A 26,181-nucleotide genomic window follows, 5' to 3' on the forward strand; every position below is an offset into this window, starting at 1 on the left:
TTCCTATTGACGTAGCTTTTGTTGCTTGTCATTGCAAGGCTCAACTTTAGTGAAATTTGTATTCAGTGCAAGCAAATACATGTATTACCATAAATGTTTTTGGAGGGTGGGGGTCCCCTTTCAAAGTCTGTGGATATGAATGCATATTGCAATGGAATAATTCACATTGGGCCTGTTACGTTTAAAGTTGCATCATCTGTCTCCTTTGTCTTGGATCTGAGGACACCATTTTGCCTCTGCATGTCTCTCCCTGCCTTTTTTGCTTCTTGCAAAGCAACACCAACGCACACAGCCACAGTATCTGGCACCAGCTTTATAGTGCTTGCTAACCATTGAGCTTTGTATCTTCTTTGAGCTTTGACTAACTATCTCTTTCCATTTCACACCTCACTGTACTGTTGCTTTTACTGCATCTTTCATTTGCATATACCCATCTCTAAGCGCAGCAAAGAGCATGTTTTTTAGCATGATATTAATAAATATCAACAATTAAAAAACAAAATGGCTAATTTTATTTTCTATAATGTCACCAAATTTCAATCAAATCAAAGCAGCTTTAAGATTTTGGGATATTTAGTTTTCCTATTTTACGTAGGGCTGTTACTCCTAAATATTGATCTGTTGAAATATACTCTCTTAGCAGATACCTACTGGCCTAAATGCCAAATTTTAACTTTTTAAATTATTGGAAAATAATGTTTTTATTGATGAGTGAGTAATTAAGTCTGTCAACTTTGCATTGTATATATCTATAGATATACAATGCCTATAAAAACTATTCAGCCACTTGGAACTTTCACGTTTTCTTTTCATACAGCATTGATTCTGAATTTTTGACATTGATTAACAGAAAAAGAACCTTTAATGTCAAACTCTTCTCTGGAAGATTATCTAAGTTAATTACAAATATAAAACACAAAATAATTAATTGTTTAAGTATTTGCCTTCTTAAAGTCAGTATTTAGTAGATGTACCTTTGGTAGCAATTCTAGGTTTGAGTCTGTATGTGCAGGTCTATGTCAGCTTTTCACATTTGGATACTGCAATTTTTCCCCATTTTTTCCTAAGTTGCTTAAGTGCTGCCAGGTTGCATGGGGACCATAACTGAACAGCCTTTCTCAGTTTCACCACAAATTCTTATTTGGATTGAGATCAAGACCCTGATTCAGCCTCTCCAGGAAATTAACGTTATTGTTTTAAGCCATTTCTGTGTAGCTTTGGCTTTATGTTTGGGGTTGTTATCTTGCCAGAAAACAAATCTTTTCTCAAGTTTGTTTCTTTTTATACTGCATCAAACTTTACCCCAACGTGTCCCTGTATTTTCCGTCATTCGTTTTAAACTATACTCTCACAAGCCTTCCTGGGCCAGCTGCAAAGAAGCATCCCCAGAGCATGATGATGTCACCACCATGCTTTACGGTTAAAATTGTGTTTTTTTTTTTTGGTAATGTGCAGTGTTTGGCTTAGGTGCCAAACATGGCGTTTAGTCTTATGATCAAAGAGCTCAATTTTAGTGTCATTAGACCATAGACAATTCTTTCAGCTCTTTCAGCTGTCTCAGAGTGCCTTTTGGCAAACTCTAGCCAAGATGGCATGTGTGTTTTTTTTTTCTCTCTTTTTGTTACTGTCTCAGTAAGCTGTGATTGGTGAAACAGTTGGGCAACAGCTGTTTTATGCACCATCTCTCCAGTCTCAGCCTCTTTAGCTTGTAATGCCTTTAGAGTTAGCAAAGGTCTCTTGATAGCCTCCATCACTAGTCATTGTCTTCTTGCATGATCATGCAGTTTTTTATCAGTGGCCTGCTCTAGGCAGATTTACAGCTGTACCATATTTTTTAATGATTTATTTAACTAGACTCTGAGGGAAATTCATTGACTTTAATATTTTCTTATGTCTGTTCCCTGAGTAGTGCTTTTCAATTTAATGTTCACTGATATGTTTAGAGTGTTTTTTTGTGTTCATTGTGTATGTAAATCTAGATGGTGCTATACCAGTTCAACCCAACACACAGACACTGACTACACTGTTAAAAGTACCAAGATGTTGTTTTAATTTCTTCTTTTAAATAAATTGTGCCCAAAGCACCTCTGCCTAAATAAACAGGCAAGCCAATACACTAATAATAAACACAAGTCAATCACAATTCTTTCCTCCACACCTCCCAGCAAGCTCTGTCCTCTATCTCCCAACTCTGGCTCACTTGCTGGGTTCCCATCATTCCTTTAAATAGTCCTTGACCCGGAAGTGCATCTGCCCTTCCTACCACGTGACTGGCTGGCAATTCTGGGTCTAATGAAGAACTGACATTTTCTTCAGCCCGGAAGTACTTTTGGGTTTCTGTCCTCCTGACTACCTCGTACTTCCGGGCTATAAGGAAAGTATGAGTCCCCAGGTTCTTCAGCAGCTGCTCCCTCTGGCAGCACCCAACCGGGTTGAGAAACTGAACTCCAAGTCCCAGGATGCCCTGCGTGAATCTGGGCCACCGCTACACTCCAGGGGAACTGCCATGTAGCTTTTTGGGGGAGGCAGTGTTGGCAAGTAGCTGCCTTCCCCCATCCTTCCATTCCAGGAGTGTCCCGGCTGGGTTGAGCTGCCGGCCATCCATCACAGTAGAACAGGCTACAGTAACGATTCGCCACAAGTTGGACTACAGATAGGTAATCTCCACTTAACTGACTGTAACTTCTGAAACCAGCTGGCTGCATGGGTGATGATTTAGGCATGTTGCATTAAAAGAAAATTAATATAATTAAAAGCATACAGCAAGAATACTTAAGCAATTACTTTGTGTTTTATATTATATTTATATTTTTATTATATTTACCAGTTTGCACAGATCTATTTTCACTTTGATACTAATGAGTATTTTAATATTGATCAATGTCTAAAAAAGCCAAATTAAATACGCTGTGATTCAATGTTGTATAACAATAAAATGTTAAAACTTCAAAGGGGGAGAATACACGTAACGGTAGCAATAATTTAATATGTAAGAAAATTACTATCTTATTAAACTTGGCTTTGATACTCCAGTTCTATCCGCTTTTTGTTGTTAGTTTGCTTGTTTCTTTTTTTAGCAATTTCCCCATTTCTTTTTCTCCTGTCCCTGTGTGCTGACCATAAGAATATTGTCATTTATAAAATTTAACTGCTTCATTCTCTGATCGACCACTGCAAAAGTAAAAGAACAATAACACCACCAACACAATGCCACTAACCATTAAACTGGCCAATCAAAAATGGAAGTTAGATTGACTTGAAATACACATGTGTGATGATAAAGTACCTAAAAGATACTACAAAGCTTGCTGAGGTATCTTTTATAGCAGAGGAGTTCACTAAGTTTTGAATACCAGCCAACCATGGGCCAAAGTTTGGAGGAGCTGGTGACCATGGATTTCTGCATACAGATGCCCTAATTGAAATCCTATTTTTGATTCATTAAGAAGTAGTTATTAACCTCTGTTTTGTTCTTCTGCTTTTTAATTACACATGACTAACACTGGCAGTAAAACTGTATGTCAGCCATCAATTGATACTCTTGTTTCAGTAAATATTTAATATGTAACATTGTAAATTTAAAATGTTTGTGCAAAATTATCATCTTTAGAATTCTCTGCAAAACTACCTGTAAATTCTGACTCTGAAAATGGCTGTTTTTGCACTGACTGAATACGGCAGCCTGACTGTAACTGCTGAGGATGCTGGCTCTGGTAATCTTGTCATTGGAGCCATCTGATCATATTAATTCTCACCCTGAATAGAATAACAGAAGTCAGATAAATATTCTCACCATAACTATTAATGTTGTGTAAGCAATCAATTTGAACAATTTCATCCACTTCACTGCCAATAAAAAAGGATTTGTAAAAAGAGTATTAGGCAAATAAATAATAAAACAGAATTGGGGGAGATCATACTTAAAATGCTTTTTATAAACTTAAATATGTAGCTACATGGCCTAATTCACAGGATACATGAGCAAAAGGATACTGAGTAACAAGCACTAAACAAACTGATTGCCCTTTTTTATGAAGCTAGTTATTGCACTACAGCACTTTGTTGGATTTTTCTTTAAGGAGCCATGATAAACCCACTAAAAGTTGGAAAGCATGCATATTAACTTTTGAATGCGTTTAAAGTGCATTTATTAATGTTGTGAAAAATGTTGACTTATTGATAAATATTGATTGTGAAATTTTGTAGTGTTACCTGTCCTCACTTTCCTTAGTATCTATTCTGTCCATTTCAGATGCACATAGACTACCATTTGTGCTCACACACATACCACTTACTTTGTGAAGCAGCAGCCCCACCTGCTCTCATTTGCCTTGTTTCTGTTTAAATTGAGCTTTCAATTTATAATACAGGAGAAAAAAAAAAAACACATCTGCAATAGGACTGGAAAATAAGCCAAAATGAAGATTCTAATATTCACAGTACTAATAGAATATTCGAATATATTCAAAGTAGCTTAAATATTTGGGGTGCTAAATACTGTAAACATTTCAAATAATCTGCATGTGCAATCTCTGTTATTAAAAGGCAACGTGGAATAGAGTTTGTACTTCTGTATATTTGCCTGTCTTTTGTCCCTTCGATTTTCCTAGTGTTAAAGGGAACACGCAAACCACTTCCTTGGCTTTTTGCTCCCAAAGTCTGCATTCTGAGATTACACATGTATTGTGTGTTATTTTGGTTTTCACTGGGTGCTGACAGTAAACTTTATAAAAAGAAAAAAAAGTTGAAAAATTGCACATTTCAGAAAGTGTTTAGCTTTACCTTTATCTTGGTGTAAATGCTGAGTTCTGTTACGTTAATGTCAAGCAAAATTTGAATAGTCCTTGGAAAGCACTGATTTAGGCTACATTAATGTTCACAGAAGATTATACTAGTTAACTTGCAGTACTTGCATTTAACTGACTTGTGAATGTGTGACAATTTCAGGCTTTTGAACAAGTGCACCACATTTTATAAACAAAAAATTTGAGCTTCGATTTTTTGTGCATCCCTCATCTGACACCCCACCTGTGATATCAAAATGGTATTGAATATTGAACTTTTCAAAGTATTAACTTTAAGTTATGAATCTTAGTATTGTGACAACACTAGTACTTATAGTCTGTCTAAAATAAGTGTAAATACTTCTAAAGCAGGGGTGTTATGATGTAACAAAAGATTGAGGAGGGTGATTTATAGGCTTTGGGAATATATTTATTAAGTTTATTCATTGACATTAATGATAAAAAAATGCAACATTATATCAAAACACTTGCTTAAATTATTTGCAGATTTCTTTTCTGGACTGAAGTATACTGTTCTAGCAACCCCACTAACAGCATATCTCTCGGTTATTTCCAAGCAGTATGGAGCGTTTAAAACATTATTTTGAAATTCGCCTGTAAACAAATCCCAGGCACAAAGACAGTCACATTGTTTGAAACTTGTTTCAATTTTTACTTTCTCACACACTGTACAACCAGGATAGGAAGCTGCTCTCTGCATCCTTAATTTGGAAAATAAAGTTAAAAAAATGGATCAAGTGTTGGGTGAACAACTATACCTCCCTCTATTATATTTAGAGAATGAAAGCAAGTTTATTCTGGCTCTAAACGTTCTAACTCACACATTCAATTGCATTGGTAGTACAAGTTCAAAGAACAGGAACTCCCACTTTTTGGTCATATCATCATGCTCCAAAGAAATACATAAAACCTTTTTTGTCTTGACAGAGTAGTAGGATTTTTCAACTTTATTAAACTATGAGGGATTTTTATACGATGACTCTCACATTCTCACTTTAAAATTCCTGCAGGTTCCTGTAAGGTTTATCGAAGATAGAGGGTGGTTCTGGGACCACCTCTCTAAAGAACACAGGCTTACTTTTGCAAAAAAACAAAAAACTCGAGAGTCAAATTAAACATAATTTAAAAAGCCAACTTCATCAAGTGTCTCTCATCTAGTGCAAACCACAATTTTGAGGTTTTTAATAATTGTTCAATATTATTATTTTATTTTATTATGAATTTGATTTGATTTGTCTTTGATGGTACACAATATAAAAATAATAATCATTGTCTTGTGGTTTACTCCTCATAACTGAATATACGAGAAATTCTAGGGAAGACCACTCCCGGTTTTTACATTTTTACACAGGCGTTTTAACTCACTACTGTGTTTTTCTGTCCTTAAAGTAATTCTTTTAGTAAGATTTACACTGCTGTTTTATTAATAATGTACTGTATGCATTGCTGCACCATATACTGCATAAATAATTTTTTGATCATCTGTTCTTTTGGCTCTGTACTTCTTCAAACTCAGTCCCCCTCCAGTCCAGCCTTTATCAGTCACTTTGCATATGTGTCTTTTAAATTCACCTTGATGTCAACATGAAGAGCCAACTTCTGGCCATTGTAATCCTTTAATTCCATGTGGCTCGTGACTTGCTGCATCAGTGCCCTCAGTTATATTTTGTTATATTATTTTCATGGCCGTAGAGTGTTTCCATTTTCAATTTGTTAATTTGTGTTGACAAAATCTGAAATTTACTGCTACAAAAAAATAGTCTTCTAATGCTATTTAACAACAATATATCTCTATGACTGTTTGACAATGCGTGTGTTGTGGCGAGTCTAAAATAAGCCCCTAAAAGAAAAAGTGCCTCGGCAGGCAACATACCAAAGTTAATGTTTTCAGTAGTGACATATAAAATGTTACATTCTTGACCAAAGTGCAAACTTTATTACTTTTTCTCTTAAATGGTAAGGTCTCACATTGCCAGAGATTTTTTCTGATACAGCAGAGTGATGAAAAACACTACTCATTTAATTAAGATGACAGTATTCTGGAAAGGAGTCCTTCTTTTAAAGTCACTGGAGTAGTTTGGTGCAGTACCACATAGGCACACTGCATATTGCCCACAAATCCAGCCTTCTCTCCTGAGAGGTCATTTCTCATTAACTTCTACACGTTGTCATTGACAGGTCACAGTCAAAGAGCACAGTGACCAAAAAGGCAGTAAATCAAAAACATATTTAACAGCAATAGATACAAACTCAGCACTTCATCTAAATGAAAGAATAGTCCATGAAGGTCAGACTTTATTACGGAAGTAGACTTGAGCTGATGGGAATTTATTGATTTCTTTATCCTTTTTTACATTTTTGCAGCTTGTTACTATAAATTAAGTTATTCCCAAGCTATCTAGGTGCATATGCATACATACAAGGTTTTGATTTTGGTGTTAATTAGTGAAATGAGGTCAAGGCACATGCTTAAGTAATACAAATTGGAATATTTAAAAGAAATAAACTGAAATGTATCCTCCAAACTGTGTTGAAAGTAAGCATTTAAAGAAGCTTTTGGTTTAAAATTTTAAATGTTATTTTTCCCATATGTGATTAAATAATATCTTTGCATGTTATAAATTATTATTTAGATTTGTGGTACCCACTCAATGGAGCTTTTTGTCCCAATGTTTATGTCATACAGTTTTTTTACATTCATTCCTCCTCTTTTCTGTTAGAATAATATTGTAATTCAGTCTGTGATATTTTCTTGGTCTTATCCTTTGATTAACAGTACTGTCAGGTTGACTTTACTTTATTGATCACAAAAATAGAATTAATTTGCTAAAGCAGCAACATAGAAAATAAAGACATAATTCAAAACAGAAAAAGTGCAAATTATTATGGTAATTCAAGAGTCAAAACTAGACACAAAACCTAATAATGATATAATTAAATTTTGTTTCCTATGCATCTACTGTATTATAGCTGTCTAGAATGAAGATGGGCACAGTAGGAAGTAGGTATTATATATTCTGATGGCTGAGGCAAAAACAAGCTCCAGCAAAGTCTCTTAGCACATCATGTTAAGTTTAGCCAACAGCTGAAGGTGCTCCAAGACAACACTGCATGTTGAAAATGCACTTTTATGGTGGATCCAAAATGTGCCTCTTTTTCTGCCATTTCTAAGCAATTTTCTTTCAAATTGGTACTTTTTTATTGATTGAAAGTTAGATTTCTTTTCAGCACTATGTGTCATATCCACTCAGAACATGTGGTTTATTTATAGTATGAACAGATGTAGTATAATATAAACCCATGCCTGTAATTATATATATATATATATATATATATATATATATATATATATATATATATATATATATTTCCAATATGTAGTCATGTTTTATTGGGAATCAGAAAAAGAAAATCAATTGTGTTCATTAAATGTCATTTCCTGCACAAAGATTCATCATGTTGATGAAGAAATATGCTGAAATGTTAACAATACAGTTTGATTTTGAATCCATGTTGAAGATATATAATTAAAGAGAGGAAGAAAGCTTTAACAGGTTTCAATGAAATTCTCTAGGTACTGATACAGATACTGTGTTTGCTCCCTTCAATGAGCTGAATGTAGCTTGTGTATTTTTTTGGTTTAAATCAACTATACACTAGTCTACCATATAGTTTTAAACTTAAATGAATAATTAATAAATTTAAGCTTAACTTATTTCTCTGTGTTTCTCTCTCTTATATATTCCTTTTCAGCAAAAGTATGTCAGATGTTCTGCCCGAGCAGAGATTAGGCATCTAAGGCGGGTTCTGTGTAACAATCTAAAAGTAGATCGACATCAGGTAATAAACTTTATTTTCCTATAAAGTTAAAAGGATATTATGTATTTCAGGAACTCATCGGTAATTTACTTTTTCACTTGTGAAAGCTCAAAATCCAAAATTGTCTTGTATAGCGATGTAATTTTAAATATAGTTTTAAAGGAATGATTGCACGTTTTATTAGCAATTGCTAAAAAGTTAGGCAGTTGAAAGGGCTGAGGTGATGCCAATTGGCTTACCACATCATTCACATAAAACAAAAATTGGTGATTGACTCCACAAACATTTGGGGAAATTTCTTAAACACACCGTAACTGCAGTGCAGCCTTCACTTTTTTTTTTTTTTTATATATAAATCTTGTACACCTCACAAGAGAGCAGTTAAGCAGGGGAAATGTAAGATTCCTTTTCTATGCATTATGGATGGCCCTTTTTGTTTTTTCCGCAGAGGATGGAGGGACTGAGTAGTTAAAGACTAATACAGCAACAGGGAATTCACCAGGTTGTCTCTTGCGTAGATGCATAGATTGAGACATCACAGTAATCATGACACAGCTTGGCGAGTAAAGCTGATTTTTCTCTTTCTTAATGAGTCATTATATTTTTTTGTAGGCATATGTAACAGGGCTCAGACCTTAGACCGGAGGAGAGGGAGGGCTACCTTGGCACTGGCTATATTTAAGCTAATATTAGTGGTGAGCCAGCAATTTAAGAGAAATTGGATTTGTTTCCTTTCATAAAAATAATTGCAAAACTACAGTTGAAATCAGAAATTTACATACACAGGGTGAATTCTTTTAAACCCACTTTATAATTGGTCTGATGAATCCAAGACCGAACTGATTAGCCATAATGACCATTGTTATGATTGGAGGAAAAAGAGTGAGGCTTGCAAGCCAAAGAAGACCATCCCAAACGTCAAGCGTGGTGGGTGGGAGCATCATATTGTGGGGGTGCAGGAGGAACTGGTACACTTCACAAAATAGATGGCATCATGAGAAAGGAAAATTTTGTAGATATATTTCAGCAACATCTAAACAGTTCAGCAAGGAAGTTGAAGCTCAGTCGCAAATGAGTCTTCCATATGTCCAAAGTTGTGACAAAATGGCTTTAAGAACAACAAGGTCAAGGTATTGGAGTGGCCATCACAAAGTACTAACCTTAATCCAATTGCAAATTTGTGGGCAGAACTGAAAATCATGTGCGAGTAAGGAGGTCTAAGAATCTGTGCCAGTTACAACAGTTCTGTCTGGAGGAATGGGCCAAAATTCCAGCAACTTATTGTAAGAAGCTTGTGAAAGACTACCCATAACACTTAACACAAAGATACTAACAAATTGTATTTAAACTTGTGACCCACTGGGATTGTGCTATAGTCAATGAAAAGTGAAATAATCTGTTAACATTGTTGGAAGAAAATTAAATAGAAAAAGTACAGGTATATTGTTCTTTACATTGCTTTTTATTAATTCTCACTATCCTTTCAGTGATCATTCACTGTTGTCACAGAAGTTGGAATTCGTTTGTGACTGTGGCAGGTTTTCCACTTTTAAAGTGGTGCTGTGAAGTTGTTTATCTGCATTATGAAATGCCAGCTCTGAGGGTCACTGTCCCCCAGGCAAATGCAACTAGTCAGCGATATTATGCATTTTTTGCAGGTTGTTGTTTTCAGGCATGATAAAAAAAAGACAAAATTGTGTTTTCACTAAGCCACAATGAAACAGAATGAAGTACAATTTTTTTCTATAATGTATCCTTAGCTTTCTGCGGTACATGGGTAGAGCAGCTAATTATTTGTAACCCACAACCATCTCTCAGTTTCCCTACCTCCCAACTGCATAGACAGTGGTATCATACATCTGCGATATGTTGAAACAATGATGTGACAATGTGAGTACATCGCAAAGCCCTCATAGCTGGCTAGGGTCAACTTTTTAATGTTTTAGTTCTTCATGACCTGGTTATTATGGCACCATATACATTGCTGAAATTTGGCTTGTGCCCATTTGACTGGCATATTATTTCTTTTACATATTGTTTTTTGTCATATTGGATCTATCTTGAATTGTGTGATTTGTTACGCATATACTGTATGTACAGCCAAGGGAGTTGGAACATAACTAATGAGTTGTATATAATACACAAAATAAGCTATTATGACATTTTAGAAGCTTTATAAAAGTGTGGGTTTTTTTTGTTTAAAATACTAAATGCAGGTCTAAATGTGTCTAAATGTTAGAATAAATGTCTTAGTAATTACTAAAAAGATCTGTGTTCACAACCTAATTAAAACAATGTGTTCTTGTATGCCTGGCCGAAACAAATAGATCAGATGCCAGTCATTTTTTTATCACAATAATTAGGGCAATTTTAAATTTTCACTAAAATTGTGCAGTTCTCATTCTTCTAAAATATTAATTTTAAGCATATGTTTTTACTCATTGTTTATTTCTTTTACTTATTTGTTACATTTTGCCTGATTGATGATTTAGTTAACTAGTACTAATCATTTCTATAAACATACTTGATGCTGATGCATTTTATTCTGTAATGGGAATTACTTTTGTTTGAAATTATATTATGTGTATATATTTTTTTTAAGAAACGAACTATTATAGTAAATTTTGACAGCATTATTAAGGAATAGTGTCATATACAGTAGTAGCTATAGGAATGATGATTTGATTTAATTAAGTGGAAAACTTACAATATGTTAAATTTATAAACTTTACAAACAAATGGACCATTATTGAAAGTTACTGCAAAGGTACACCTTTCCTTTCTTGGAAAAGCATAATCATTTCTGAAAATCTGAGTTAATATCAGTGACGGGTAATGTGGATAAAAATTTAATATAGCGGCTTTTGTTGTTAAAAAGACTGAAGTCCCTACACAAACTAGCCATCTTCAAAAAGTATCATCTAAAATTAAACAGAATTAATGTGTAGAATGAGTCAATATCAATATGTTGGTCATTTCTACCCACTTGAATTACCATGCATTATTTATTTAAAAATTTTCATAATTAATGTTCATGTTTGACTTTGTTAAAATGTCAAACCGATTTCTTTATGCTTGTCTTCCAAATTCCGTGAGAACTCTAAAGTTTCTTGAATTTTTAATTAATAAAAATCACAGGTAACAGTTCTATATATAATTGCAGAGTTTTGAAAAAATTGACATATTTGTATGGCTTATACAGTACTTGTAGTCTTAACTTGACATTTTTATAATTTTAGTCATTGCACAATATTAATGATTTGTTTTAATTGCACATGAAGTGCATAGTAATTTTTTTGTCCTTCCTGAAAGATAACTTCGGTATTAAAACTGGAGTCTTCAGCTTTAAAAAATCACTAATGTGGCCATTATCTATTTGTTTGTAGAGGTGATGAATACACTGGCAGATTACTGATTTAGACAGACACTTTTTTTATTGGACTTTCTTGTATTTTTATTTTAGATCCAGATATTATTTAATAATGAGTCGCTACCAGAACACATGACCATGAAACAGTTGTGGTTATCACATTGGTTTGGCAAGGTATGACATTTGAAAATTAATTTATCATTACATAAAGTTTTAGTTTTAAACTGAAAATTAACTATAGCATCAGTAAATTAATAATATTGTATTATAGTAAATTTTAAGTAATAATGCAGCTGGACAATGTAGTTTTTAAGATTTCCCATTTACCAATCACTACTAATTTTGTTTTTGTTCATCAGAATGTATTGTAATTTCACCTGCCATTGCAGCAGTGGTAGAAAGTGCTATGCAGGTCTTCCATAATGTGTAAGCTGTTACATTAAAAAAAAAATCATGTATTTATATGTATAAGAAAAGATCAGTACTCATGATTACAGAATGTGGGTAATTTATTTAAAGTTTCATATTATTGAAGTATTAAAAGGCCAGTAGACCAGTAGTCTTAAAGCTGAATAAATGTAAATGTTAAACAGATCTGTGACAAGGCATTGTTTCTTTTTTTATATTCCAGTCTCCTCCGTTAATTCTTCATTACAGTGTTAAAGATAAGAGAGGAAGATGAATTCCTACCAGATGGTTTCTTGAAGAACTTGATCAATTTTTCCCTTAAATGATTTTTAGCACATGTAAATACTCTGTATTTTACATATTCTATTTTATCTATGTTTGTAAATATGGAAATGAGAATTGTTTTTTATGTATGTTCTATTTTTAAATAAACTAGTTTACAGTTTCTTCTTGTCTTTGCCTCTCTATTTTTTAACACTGGTGAGTGTTTATGGATTTGGAAACTAATACTTTTTATTGCAGAAATAATGAGTATATGGAATTTTAAATTTCTGCTTTGAAAAAGAAAATGTACAAACTACTATCTTTTTTGTCCCCAATAGATATCAGACCCTATATAAAAACTAATTTTCTAAATCAGTTTTAAATATGTAGATAATTAAAAAAAATTGTTTAAACACTTCATTATTACAATCTTCTAACAAAGATGCAGTTAGACTTTAGACTGGCAAAATACACGGGTAAATCAAAAAGTAAAGGCAATTTGAAAAGTATGTGATAACCTCAACACATAGAAGCGTACACAATGATGTACCGCATCACAGAGTTCTGCCATTAGTCTGGTTGAAGCCAAGGTTAATTAAACATGGATGTTCCATTGTGGGATTGTACCACTGTTGAATATCACACTGTAGTGAGATTTCTTTGGGCAGAGGGAGTGAAACCTTTTTGTAACAGAAAGAGTGAAACTTATTCAGCTTCTATCCAACTTGCCTTTACTTTTTGATTTACCCTCCTAAAACCACCCAGCTTTCCTGCCCTTTAGTATCCATTTTAATCTGTTATTTTCCTTTTGTAATGCCACTTTGTGTTTTCCAGATGCTAAAGCATTAGTAATATGTAAAACTTCCATATAAGTTTGATTAACGGTCATGCACTTTAAGGTACTATTCAATTTTTTATTGTAAAGAGCTCATCTCATTTATAACTTCAAAGCACTGTACATCATTTATATTTTAATTTATATATATTATTATTACTCAGTAAACCATAAACAGCAGTTTATATGCAAAAACTATCTCCAGATCGGTCTTTTCTTCTGTACTGCCATGTGGCGCTTGCCAATTATTATTTTAAAAATGGTCATTTAAGAACATGTATGTATGTATGTAGTTAAAAAAATAACAAAGTTTATGAACAAGACTGAGATGTTTAAAAGTGCTTTGTGATGTTGCTCGTTGAGGATGGTGCTATAAAATACTCTGATTATAGAAAGAGTTAAGTTCTTGGTAATAAGACATTACACTTACTGTATTTTGTAGTAAATTAATATTTTAGTTTGTGATTTATGTGAAGTTTTTTTGAGACTGTCTGCTATAAGCCAACATCTGCTTGGGCATACATCAATGGGTAACTGCTGCCTACCCCGAACTGCTGCATAACTGCAAGTTTTCATGGGCACTCGGTTTATACTATACTGATAATGTTTTTCTTTCTTTTTGCAGATTTTTGCTTTTCTTATAAATCATATCTTTGTTGGATTGATGCTTTAGAGAATGAGGAGTTTTATGTGTGCGATGTTTATAGTTGACCTATTTAAGTGACTCCTGCTCACTACTGGCTCTAGTCCATAATTTATGTCTGGAGATTTTTGGTAAAATTTATGTGATGGAGTTAAGAGGGGGAACTTTTTAAGATAGAACTTTGTATCCCCAGGGGGAAGTTTGGCTTTTTCAGTGACTCATTGAATAAATAAATTAATACATCCAAGCATACACACACACACACCATGGCCTGATCACATACTAATAGTAACTCATTAACTGATTCTAGGAGTACAGAGAATATTCTGTGAGTGTTGCTTACATTTTCAGGTGTTGCAGAAATAAGGGTCCTCTTTCACTATATATATATATATATATATATATATATATATATATATATATATATATATATATATATATATATATATATATATATATATATATATATATATATATATATATATATATTGTGGAAGCTGACAGACGGACATCTTATGTTCACCCAACACACCCTTTATTTACAATATTTACAGTTAATCACGTGCCCACAAGCCCCAGTGCCTCCAGCACCGATCCCCCTCAATCCAAAACCTCAAGTAAACTTTTTTCACGTTGTCATTATGGGGTGTTGTCTGTAGAATTCTGAGGAAAAAAATGAATTTAATCCATTTTGGAATAAGGCTGTAACATAACAAAATGTGTAAAAAGTGATGCGCTGTGAATACTTTCCGGATGCATTGTATTTTTGTCTTTTTGGAATATTTTCTGTAAACTCTAGAGATGGTTGTTGATGAAAATCCCAGTACAGCAGTTTCTGAAATAGTGGTACCAACAACCATGCCATGTTCAGCATCACTTAAGTCACCTTTCTTCCCCTTTCTAATGCTTGGTTTAAACTTCAGTAGGTCGTCTTGGCAATGTCTACCTGCCTATATGCATTAGATGCTGCCATGTGATTGGCTGATTAAGGATTTGCATTAATAAGCAGCTGAACAGGTATACCTATTAAAGTGGCTGGTGAGCGTGTATGTTTGACTTGTTGGTCTGCCACTAGTAGCATGGTGGCTGTTAATGAAAGTTGATATCCATTACTGAGAAGGCATGTGAAAACAGTACCTCCTGTAAGGGAAAATTATTTAGAACAAAGTATGAGAAGAATCCATTAAATGTAGGGGTTAATTGAATTATTGAAATACTGTGATAATCAGTGTTTCAAAATTTCATGCTGTATGCAGCACATTATTTGTGGTTGCCCTTGGCATTCAGGTGGGAACTTGGGTGCAGAATTTCAAGTGTGCACATTGTTTGAGTGTTCTTGTGAAACAGAATTTTGTCAATTATTTGATTTGTATATGTTATCCAAAAGAAAAACTAGACAATATTTCCATAAATTAGCAGTTATTCCAAATAAAATGGGCAAAGATACTTCCATAGAAGACACTAGAATGAACTTGCAGTAAGGAAACCAGGGTTTGCATCCTAGGTCCTCCCTGCACTGAGTTTTCATGTTCTCACCATGTCTGCTTGGGTTTCCCCTTGGTACTCTAGTTTCCTCCCATTGTCCAAAGCCATGCAGGTTATATGAATTGGCTACACTGAATTGGCCCTAGTATGTGTTTGGGGTGTGTGTATGTTTGCCCTGCAATGGACTGGTGCCTTGACAAGGGTTTGATCCTGCCTTGCGCCCTTTGCTAGCTAGGATAGGCTACAGCACTCTTCCCGACTCTGGTCTGGATAAATGGGTTAGAAAATGACGGGACTTTAATATCTAGGTGATCGTTTTTTCTTTGAGTCAACGAGTTATAATGGTTAAAAATACAATGCTGAAGTGATATGGAATTCAACTGGAATCAGATTGTTGATCTATTTGGGAAGTCGTTGGAAAGTGGGCAGAGCCAAAAGAGATGCTGCTGATAGGGGCATCAGCTTACGGGCCTCATATTATCTCAGGTCGCTGAATCTGTCTGAGGCTTTAGGCTGTCTCTTCTGCAACTGGACTCTATTGAGAATTGTGGCTACATTTTTGGTTTTATTTGAAATTAAATCAAGGTGAGATTGTATCTTGTCTCTCCTCAATGTTCCTGAGCTTCTTGGACTGAATATTAAGTTGCAACTTGAGGCTGAAAGAGTTGACATTCGGAGCGCTAATGGTTGTATCTGTAACACTTGTGGATAATGTTTAGTCAACAGACTGTCATCTTCAGTATGTACTAAAGGAGATTGCAGTTGAGTTCATGTTAAAAACTACCACTTTATAGTCTGCAGTCATAATTTGGCTCCAGAAGAGACTTTAAACACCTTATTATCTTGTCTGTGAGTGAGTAGTAGATGAATTATGGAGCTGACTAAATAGTTTGGATATTTGTTATATCAATTCCATGGATGTAGTACTCAGTTTGGCACTCAATCATTGTTCCCATCATCAAATATATTTATTTGTGGACAGATACTAAAAGAATAATAATTAGGACAGTAGAACAGAAGAATGATAAATTAGGTTATTGGTTAGGGTTCTGGAGTTCAGTGTCTCTGACAGGATGATGAGCTTGATGATCAAATGAGTCATGGAATACAACACATAGAATGCAGACTGGACATCTTCTATGGGAGCTGTACTGGCAAAGGACCACTGGGAAAAGAATAGCATTTGCACAATGGAGAAAGTATACGGTATCTCTCATGGTGTGCCTGTGTACACGTCAGGAAGTACTGGAGACCTTTATCACTTATAACTCTGATTAAGACAAAAGATGGAAACAATTAGATGAAACAAGCCTGAAAAAAATCAACCTAAATTTCAGTAGAATTGGCGATCTCTAAATTGATAAAATTTTACATGTTTTTTGCTTGTAAAAAATGTAAAGGTTCTGAATATAAGTCAAAGCCTTACAATTAACATTAAGTTTAAGATAATCCAGTTCTGGGTCATAGGGTGTCACGGCCTATCTCGGAAGCACTGGGCACAAAGCAGCAATGGCCCTGAACAGGGCACTAGAATTTCACAGTGTTAATGCCTGTGGTAGAAAATCCAAAGCAGCAAAGAAGGATTGCAGCACGAACACTGACCACCTGCCTTATTGCAACCAGCAACTCCCTTTGAATAATCTGCTAACAAAGTGAGAGACAGTAGGCAACTCTTAACACATGATTAGCAACAGACCAGAAGATGTGTTTGTCTTTTGATAGAGAAACTAAAAACAAAACAGGTTTTTCAGACCCCTGTGATTTATTATGAAAACCAGAGAGCTAAACTGTTGTCACCATATTTGGGCACAATTTGCTGTGACTCATTTACCATGTAACATAGCTGGTCTCACTACCGTCCTGTAGACCTTCCCTTTCACTCTTGCTGATGTCCGTCTGTCACTCCTGACACTCTTCTCCATCCATTCCACCCTGCCTGCACTCTCTTTTTCACCTCTCTTCCACAATCCCCATTACTCTGTACTGTTGATCCCAAGTATTTAAACGTGTCCATCTTCGCCAACTCTACTCCCTATATCCTCACCATTCCACAGACCTCCCTCTCATTTGCACACATGTATTCTGTCTTGTTCCTACTGACCTTCATTCCTCTCCTCTCTAGAGCATATCTCCACCTCTCCAGGGTCTCTTCAACCTGTTCCCTACTATCGCAACAGATCACAATGTCATCAGCAAACATCATAGTCAATGGGGACTCCTGTCTAATCTCGTCTGTCAGTCTGTCCATTACTATTGCAAATAAGAAAGGGCTCAGAGCTGATCCCTGATGTAATCCCACCTCCACCTTGAATGCATCCATCACTCCCACCGCAGACCTCACCACAGTCACACTTCCCTCATTCATATCCTGTACAACATACTTCTCTGCCACTCCCGACTTCCTCATACAATACCACAACTCCTCTTGAGGCACCCTGTCATATGCTTTCTCCAGGTCCACAAAGACACAATGCAACTCCTTCTGGCCTTCTCTATACTTCTCCATCAACACCCTCAGAGAAACATCGCCTCTGTGGTGCTCTTTCTTGGTATGAAACCATACTGCTGCTCACATCATCACCTCACGTCTTAACCTAGCTTCCACTACTCTTTCCCATAACTTCATGCTGTGGCCCATCAATTGTATCCCCCTGTAGTTACTACAGTCCTGCACATCCCCCTTGTTCTTAAATATTGGCACCAGTACACTTCTTCTCCACTCCTGAGGCATCCTGTCACTTTCCAAGATTCCATTAAATAATCTGGTTAAAAATTCCATTGCCATCTCTCCTAAACACCTCCATGCTTCCACAGGTATGTCATCTGGACCAACGGCTTTTGCATTCTTCATCATCTGCATAGCTGTCCTTACTTCCTCCTTGCTAATCCATTGCACCTTCTGATTCACTATCTCCACATCATCCAACCTCTTCTCTCTCTCGTTCTCTTCTTTCATCAGCCTCTCAAAGTACTGTTTCCTTCTGCTCAACACACTCTCCTCGCTTGTGAGTACGTTTCCATCTTTATCCTTTATCATCCTAACCTGCTGCATATCTTTCCTAGCTCGGTCCCTCTGTCTAGCCAATCGGTACAGGTCCTATTCTCCCTCTTTAGTGTCCAACCTCTCATACAACTTATCATACGCCTTTTCTTTAGCCTTCGCCACCTCTCTCTTCACCTTGTGCCTTATCTCCTTGTACTCTTGTCTACTTTCTGAATCTCTCTGACTATCCCACTTCTTCTTTTCCATCCTCTTCCACTGCATTCTCTCCTGTACTTCCCCATTCCACCACCAGGTTTCCTTTTCCTCCTTCCTCTGTCCAGATGTCACGCCAAGCACCCTTCTTGCTGTCACCCTTACTACATCTGCTGTAGTTTTCCAACTGTCTGGTAATTCTTCACTACCACCCAGTGCCTGTCTCACCTTCTCCCTAAACTCAACCTTGAAGTCTTCCTTTTTCAACTTCCACCATTTGATCCTTGGCTCTGCACTCACTCTCTTCCTCTTCTTGATCTCCAACGGCATCCTACAAACCACCATCCTATGCTGCTTAACTACACTTTCCCTTGCCACCACTTTGCAGTCTTCAATCTCCTTCAGATTGACTCTTCTACATAGGATGTAATCTACTGTACCTATGTGCATCTTCCTCCACTCTTGTACGTAACCCTATGTTCCTCCCTTTTCTTAAAATACATATTCACCACAGCCATGTCCATCCTCTTGTCAAAATCCACTAACCTCAGACCTTCTTCTTTCCTCTCCTTGATACCATACCTACCCATCACATCCTTGTCTCCACTGTTCCCTTCACCAACATGACCATTGAAATCTGCTCCAATCACCACTTTCTGTCCCTTGGATACATTGTTCATCACTTCATCCAACTCACTCCAGAAATCTTCTTTCTCCTCCATCGCACACCCAACTTGCAGGTCATATGCACTAACAACATTCATCATCACACCTCCAATTTCCAGCTTCATAATCATTACTCTGTCTGACACTTTTTTCACCTCCAAAACACTCTTGACATACTGTTCCTTCAGAATAACCCCTACTCCATTTCACCTCCTACCCACACTATGATAGAATAATTTGAATCCACCTCCGATCCACCTGGCCTTACTCCCCTTCCATTTAGTCTGTTGCATGCACAATATATCAACCTTATCAACCTTCCTTCTCACCATCATATCTGTTAACTCTCTCCCCTTACCAGTCATACTGCCAACGTTCAAAGTTCCTACCCTCAGTTCCACTGTCTTTACCTTCCTCCTCTCCTCCTGCCTCCGGAGACATCTCAAACCAGAAGTAGGTCAACGAGCACCTGGAGCACTTCCGGGGGTGTTATAAAAGGAGGCAGCAGTCATTACTCTGGGAGCCAGAGGAGGGAGATAAAGATGAAGCTTGTCAGGAGGAGTGAAGAAGGAAAAGAAGAAGAAAAGTTTATTTGTGTTTGTGCTTTTGGGACTGTGTTGTGCCTGCAGGACATGGGGAAGAAGTGGCCCTCAGGCAAGAAAAATAAAACTTTTCTTTGTTTTTATATGTGTGCCTCTTGTGTCTGTCTGTGCCAGGCTGGGTGGCTAGTACGCCCCTGTGTGGTTTTGTCACAATATATAATATATATGTATTACATTACAATGTGTTCCTCTTCAATCTCATATCCTAATTACTTTATTCCTCCAAAAAAGGTGATTAAGGCCTGCATCATCAGGGGACAGCCATTTTGGGTCCTGTGGGGACCGCCAGGGGGAGCTGCAGGATTGGGGAGTCCCTGTGTTATGGGGTTTCCACTTCACCCAGAAGTGCTGACAGACCATATATGTGGAAGATCCACATGACTTTCTAGGTGGCTAGAATAAAAGGAACTGCCTACCTCGCATCAGGCAGTTAGAGTCGGGAGGCAGTGGATGACAGTCAGTGGAGGAGAAAAGTAGGAAGAATAGTATTGATTTCTTGTAATTTGGTGGGTTATATCTAGAAGGTATTGTGTTCAAAGGTGCTTGTGTGAATAAAGAGTCTATTTTATTCATACATTAAGGCAGACTGGATGCTCTGAGGCTAAGGATCTGCATTGGTATCCAGAAGGTTGCCGGTTCAAATCCCCATCACTGCCAAAAGAGATCCTACTTTGTTGGGTCCTTGAGCAAGGCCCTTAACCTACAATTGCTCCAGGGGCGCTGTACAATAGCTGACCCTGTGCTCAGACCCCAAGGTGTATGCGAAAACTAACAAATTCCTAATACAAGAAACTGCATAAGGTGAAATAAAGAACAACAAAAATCATGTATTGTGTTATTGGGTCTGTGGTTTGGGGGTCTCTTGCATCTTCTGCTGGTCGCAATGTGGAGACATTTCTAATGTAAACATTAACTTACCTATTAATATCTTTCCAACTTTTGCTAATGTCTAGCAAAACAAGCAAGTTCACACACCACTAATGCCACAGCTAATCAATCAAAAATTGGGAGGTCCATTCCCGGTCTGTCTCAGTTGGCATCAGATAATTATGATCTTCTCTGAAATTATCATCATTGTCAGACAAAATACAGCCATATTGATTTAAACGTTAAGTTGAGTGAGAAACTTGCAACCACCTGCTGCTCTGGAACCATCTAAATTAAAATGGCTATGAAGTGTCTAAATTAAAATGTCAACACCTCCAGTTTAGCATCAAACAGCTTTGAGGTGAAAAAGGACAGCTGCTATAACATGGCAAGAATACGCAGATTAGACACACTGCTCATTTTGAACTTCACACTGCATGTCTGGTAGCTCTAACTACTGAATTGCCAGGTGTTTGTTGGTCAGTATGAGGTCTTCAAATAACTGAAAATATGATTTTCTACATACTTGTTTTTTCCACATCAGGGCTTCTTTAAAACAGAAGCATCATACTGCTGACTTCTTTTCTACAAAATGGAATGAGCACACATAGGATTCCTTGGTGGCTTTCTCAACTTTAGCATGGTCCTTCTAGGTGAAAATCAAGATTCAGCACAATGTCTTGTGAAGAATACATTCCTAGAACTGCTTTTTTATTCTTCAAATTACTGTGGCTACTTTTAAAGGAGAACAAAAGGTACTATACATATTATATATTTTGTACTTCTTTCCTGGTATGTTCTGTATGGCTTCTTCTTCTTGACTGGGAAACAATATCAGAACTGGAAATGCAAAAGCACAATTAAAACAAAAAAAGAAAACAACTAATGGTCCTCATTTTAATGCAGGTGATGACTTTTAAGACCAATGCAAAACTGAAACGTTCAGATTGCACATGTGCACACCCACTCAAGAGTATAGAGGAGACTGTAGGGACAATAGGGTCAACCCTCAGCTGGAAACAGGCACAGGGAGAATTTCACATTTTACAAGAAAAAATATTTTTCCAGATAAGTTATTAATTTGAGTATATGACAGAAAACTGGAAAATAATGCTTAAGAAGGGAAAGCTGGGAGTTATTATTAACATTTTAATAGGAAGTTAAATTACAGGGGGAAGCATACTACTTATTTTTGCTCCACTGACCCAAGATGCACTATTGATAATAATGAATGAAACTCATGTGAAACTGAATTTCCAATAAAATTCTGTGTCTTGCAAAAAAAAATGTTTTTCTTCCACCAAAATGTGTGTTATGAACCAAACAAGATGTTCCATTCCAGTCTGGAAGTATCTGCATACAACGATTCAGCATGCGCCCTACTCTCCTTTACTGCTTAAAAGACAAAAAAAAAAAATCACCTGATTCATTCCTGTCATGCATAGGCACTTTGTTAAGTCGACAGACACGTTCGAGAAACATGATCCCATTTTGTCAGGAATGATGACAGTCTCAACAACTGCAATCCTAAAGATGCAATAGAGACAGAAAAGAAACCTGTAGCTCCACAGTGCTTGGGGAGTGCATATGAAAAAAGCAAGAAGGGATTGTTGCTAGTTAATGGCGTAGTGGTGCTGGTAGTAAGAGATGCTTCCCCTTCTGGTTGTGAAGTTTTCCTTCAAAGAACACACAGTAATGTGCACCATTGGGCTTTTTGGTGTGTCTTCATGTGGAAATATGCAGCATATCACATTTTTTAAAAATGTACTTCAATACGTTGTGCGACAGATTAGATGCATTATGTGGCTGCAGAAAAGAATCCAGTTAAACACAATAGTGTGAATGAGGCTTTAGCATTTGATATTTATTGAATTCTAACCCAAATAAAAAGACTTTCAAATGCTCCAAAATACTTTTGAGTGAGATTCATGCTTTGCAATTACAAAATAACCTGCAAATCAGATTCTAACGTCAGTTTCTCAAAATTGTATACAAATAAAAGCCTGTTTGTTTTTCTCATCAATAGCTACAGAAAATTACAAATGTATCTAATTCAAATGTTATCAGAATGATGGAATGTGTCAGACTTAAAACTGAAAAACAAGATGGTAGATGGTATACTTGGGTCACCACACAAACAGAATATGTAAAGTGAAAAGTAACAGCTGTAGGCCATAAAGAAAACCTGTGGTTATGAAGCATCTGAAAACTTCACGTCTTAGAGACAACTTTAGTGTCTTTGTTATGTCTCCAGCATCTTGTCTGCTGTTCCTTGGTTCTTCACTCTCTGATCAATTAGTATCTTGGTTCATATTCTCATTGCGTCTTTGCTATTCCTTAGCCATTCTGACGGTGCTGGGGTCCTTTAAGGTACCTTTACTGTAATGTCTGAGTTAAAAACTGCTTTTTGATGATCAGCTAGCATCTGTATGGTATTGGGAGAACTTTTAACAAGATTGTCATGTGTCTGCTCTACTGCTAGACTACATTTAATATTAGAGTAATACTGATCAACGTATCTTCTCCCTGTCATTTCATTGTATCTGGACAATATGGTGGTCTTTATAGAATATAAAAATGAAAAAAACTAAATTGTGTTTCTCTGGGTTTAGGGCTTCTCCTTCCCTCTGCATGACCAAAAACCCATCCCTTTTCTTTATCTTTTGAGTTCCTTACCTAAGCTGTCATCATACAACACAAGTTTAAACCAGAGAGCATACCTTATTTAACAACTATAGTTTCTTGATCTTGTTGCCTTATAGATAGATAGATAGATAGATAGATAGATAGATAGATAGATAGATAGATAGATAGATAGATAGATAGATAGATAGATAGATAGATAGATAGATAGGTAGGTAGGTCAGTGACCTTTACCTTTCTCCAGTCTTTCATGGTATGACAAACTCGAGAAGTTGAATAGATGTTTGTTTTACGTGGCAATTTCCCTGAGTTTCTTGAGGCCACCATTGCCCTTATCTGTGCTTTTTCTTCTAGATTTGAATGGGATCCTCTCTGTGGTAGGAATTGTGAATTCTTGCACCACAATGACTTATTTATCATAGCTAGTCACATAGTATTTTGACTCAGTCACTGAGGGTGTCACACTACACAACTGGTTTTCACAGATGTGCACTGCAACTGTTCACAACTCAATAAGATTCTGTAAATGAAGGCTTATGACTAAAAATTGCCGGTTAAGCCATGTAGCAGACAGGGTTTTTAGAAATCTAATTTGTCTTGGCACCTACACAACAAAGCATTGTTTGTTCTAGTTTTTTTTCTAGGTTTTTCTAGGATTTTTTCTGCATCTTCTCAGTGGTCCCATCATGCAGTTTTCCTCACTCTGGTTTTCGACTTTTGAACATCCATCCATCTTCCTCATTTGCTTATTCAGGACAGGGTCGCAGGGCAGTCAATACCTATCCCAGCAAGCATTGAGCACAAAGCAGAAAGAACACCTGGACAGGGCACCAGTCCATACACATGGGTCAATTTAGCATCGCCAATACACCCGCATGTCCTTATACTGCAGAAGAAAACAGGACCACCCAGAGCAAACACTTGTGAACACACACAAACTTCACACAGGAATCACCTGGGATGCAAATCCCAGTCTCCTTACTGTGAGGCAACAGCATTGCAATGCCACGTTTGTGTATTTAATGTTAAAATAATGCACATAGGTTATGTAAACCAGTTACTGAAATGATCATGTTTGAGATTCTCAGTGTTTACTCTTTTGCTGTAAACTCTTTCTGCAATCACATTTCCTATGAATAAGCCTTCACTGTATCCGGTTAAGAAAAAACTGCTATTGCACAATATTTATGTGAGTATGTGAATTAAACAGCTTCTAAAGGCTGCTGTGAATCTTATAAGTAATGTGGGATAAACAGCAGCAACAAGATAATGGTGACATTATGCTAAATAAAAAGAAAATAAAAAGTCATCTTTATATTATTAGTATCTTCTCTGTGTGTTGTCTGTCTTTTATTTGCTAAAGTCTGAAGGTATTCTGCTACATAAAATTTCAAGTGTACCTGAATCAAACAACATATAAAGACTTCAAAAACATTTAAAAGGTTTGAGGTACAAATAGCAACAATCGAAAGGTGAAATTGTGCTAAATAAAATGAAATATAAAGCTATCTGTATATTATTGTAATTGCGTTGACAGGTTGCATTGGCGAGGGATGAGCTGGCATTACATCATGAAAATGAGCCGCTTCAGAGCCCTATGAAAATGGAAAGCTTACAGTGAAGAGAATTCCAACTAGCGCAGCAGCAGTGAGCGGTCCTTTAAAGGAGATCGAGACACCATGTCAAGAGCAAAGAATCCATTCTGGCACTAGGGGTTGCCACTACATTATTAATATACAAGTAAAAATATTTGTCATGAAATTTTATACTCACTAGAGCCAAAAGATTTTTTAATTAAATCCATATACATTACAAAAATGAGTAAATAATTTTCCCTTCATCACAGTATTATTTTAAGACATCAAATACACACACAGCAAAGTTAACTTTTGTTGATTTTTGTCATGTTTAATCTTTTAAAGATGCTGACAACATTGCATTAGTTCAACTGAGCTCAAATGTTTTGCTGCTCATGTTCGCTTGTACTCAGCATCTGATGCTTCTCGTATCAGCGTCCAACAACAGAAGGCTGGCATCGAAGGATTGCATTTACCCTGATACTGCTTTTCCATTGTTGCAGTGTCCTAGTGGAGCCTTCCATCATGCTCGCCACTAACTGTATGAAATCTAAATGTTAATGCAGAAAAGGAATCTTTAGTGAAATGTTGCACTTCGAGGTTTTGTATGTTGCCAGCCTGCAGGATGTAGTGTGGTGCCCTGTAGTTACCAAGAACATTCTGAGTAACAACTTTGAATGCCATCCATGTGATTTCCTCCAGCCACACCAGCAGATCTTCAAACTGCTTGTCACTGAGGATATGTCTAATATGTGGACCAACCCTTCCTTAATCTTGGCATTAGTTATTCATGGAAACATTTTTTCTCTTCATCTTTCTTGTGCATAAAATATTTTAATAGCCTAAATTGTATACAAAAAGGATTCAAAGATATCTTTGTCCGGTTGACAAGTGGTTTAGTCCCACACTTTTCTGCCCTGAAAGAAAGTGCTTACAGAGCAGCCAGTTGTTCTTTATGTAATTAGACTCTTTAGCACGGCTGTCCCATGAATGAAACATAA

General features: G+C 36.3%; 1 protein-coding gene across 2 annotated transcripts in view; it reads left to right on the forward strand.

The window, feature by feature from the left end:
- Nucleotides 1-12,799, forward strand: part of pcgf1 (polycomb group ring finger 1) — a 78,615-nt gene extending 65,816 nt beyond the window's left edge. Inside the window, exons 7-9 of one of the 2 annotated variants that reach the window (XM_039751861.1) lie at nt 8,559-8,645; nt 12,088-12,168; nt 12,626-12,799. In XM_039751861.1, the coding sequence (XP_039607795.1) occupies nt 8,559-8,645; nt 12,088-12,168; nt 12,626-12,676 (219 nt within the window). In that variant the 3' untranslated portion in view covers nt 12,677-12,799. The remainder of the gene's footprint in view (nt 1-8,558; nt 8,646-12,087; nt 12,169-12,625) is intronic. The other variant, XM_039751862.1, reaches the window with a different exon arrangement.
- Nucleotides 12,800-26,181: the final 13,382 nt, after the last annotated feature.

This window comes from Polypterus senegalus, chromosome 4, assembly GCF_016835505.1.
Source record: "Polypterus senegalus isolate Bchr_013 chromosome 4, ASM1683550v1, whole genome shotgun sequence".
Classification (NCBI taxonomy): Eukaryota; Metazoa; Chordata; class Cladistia; order Polypteriformes; family Polypteridae; genus Polypterus; species Polypterus senegalus.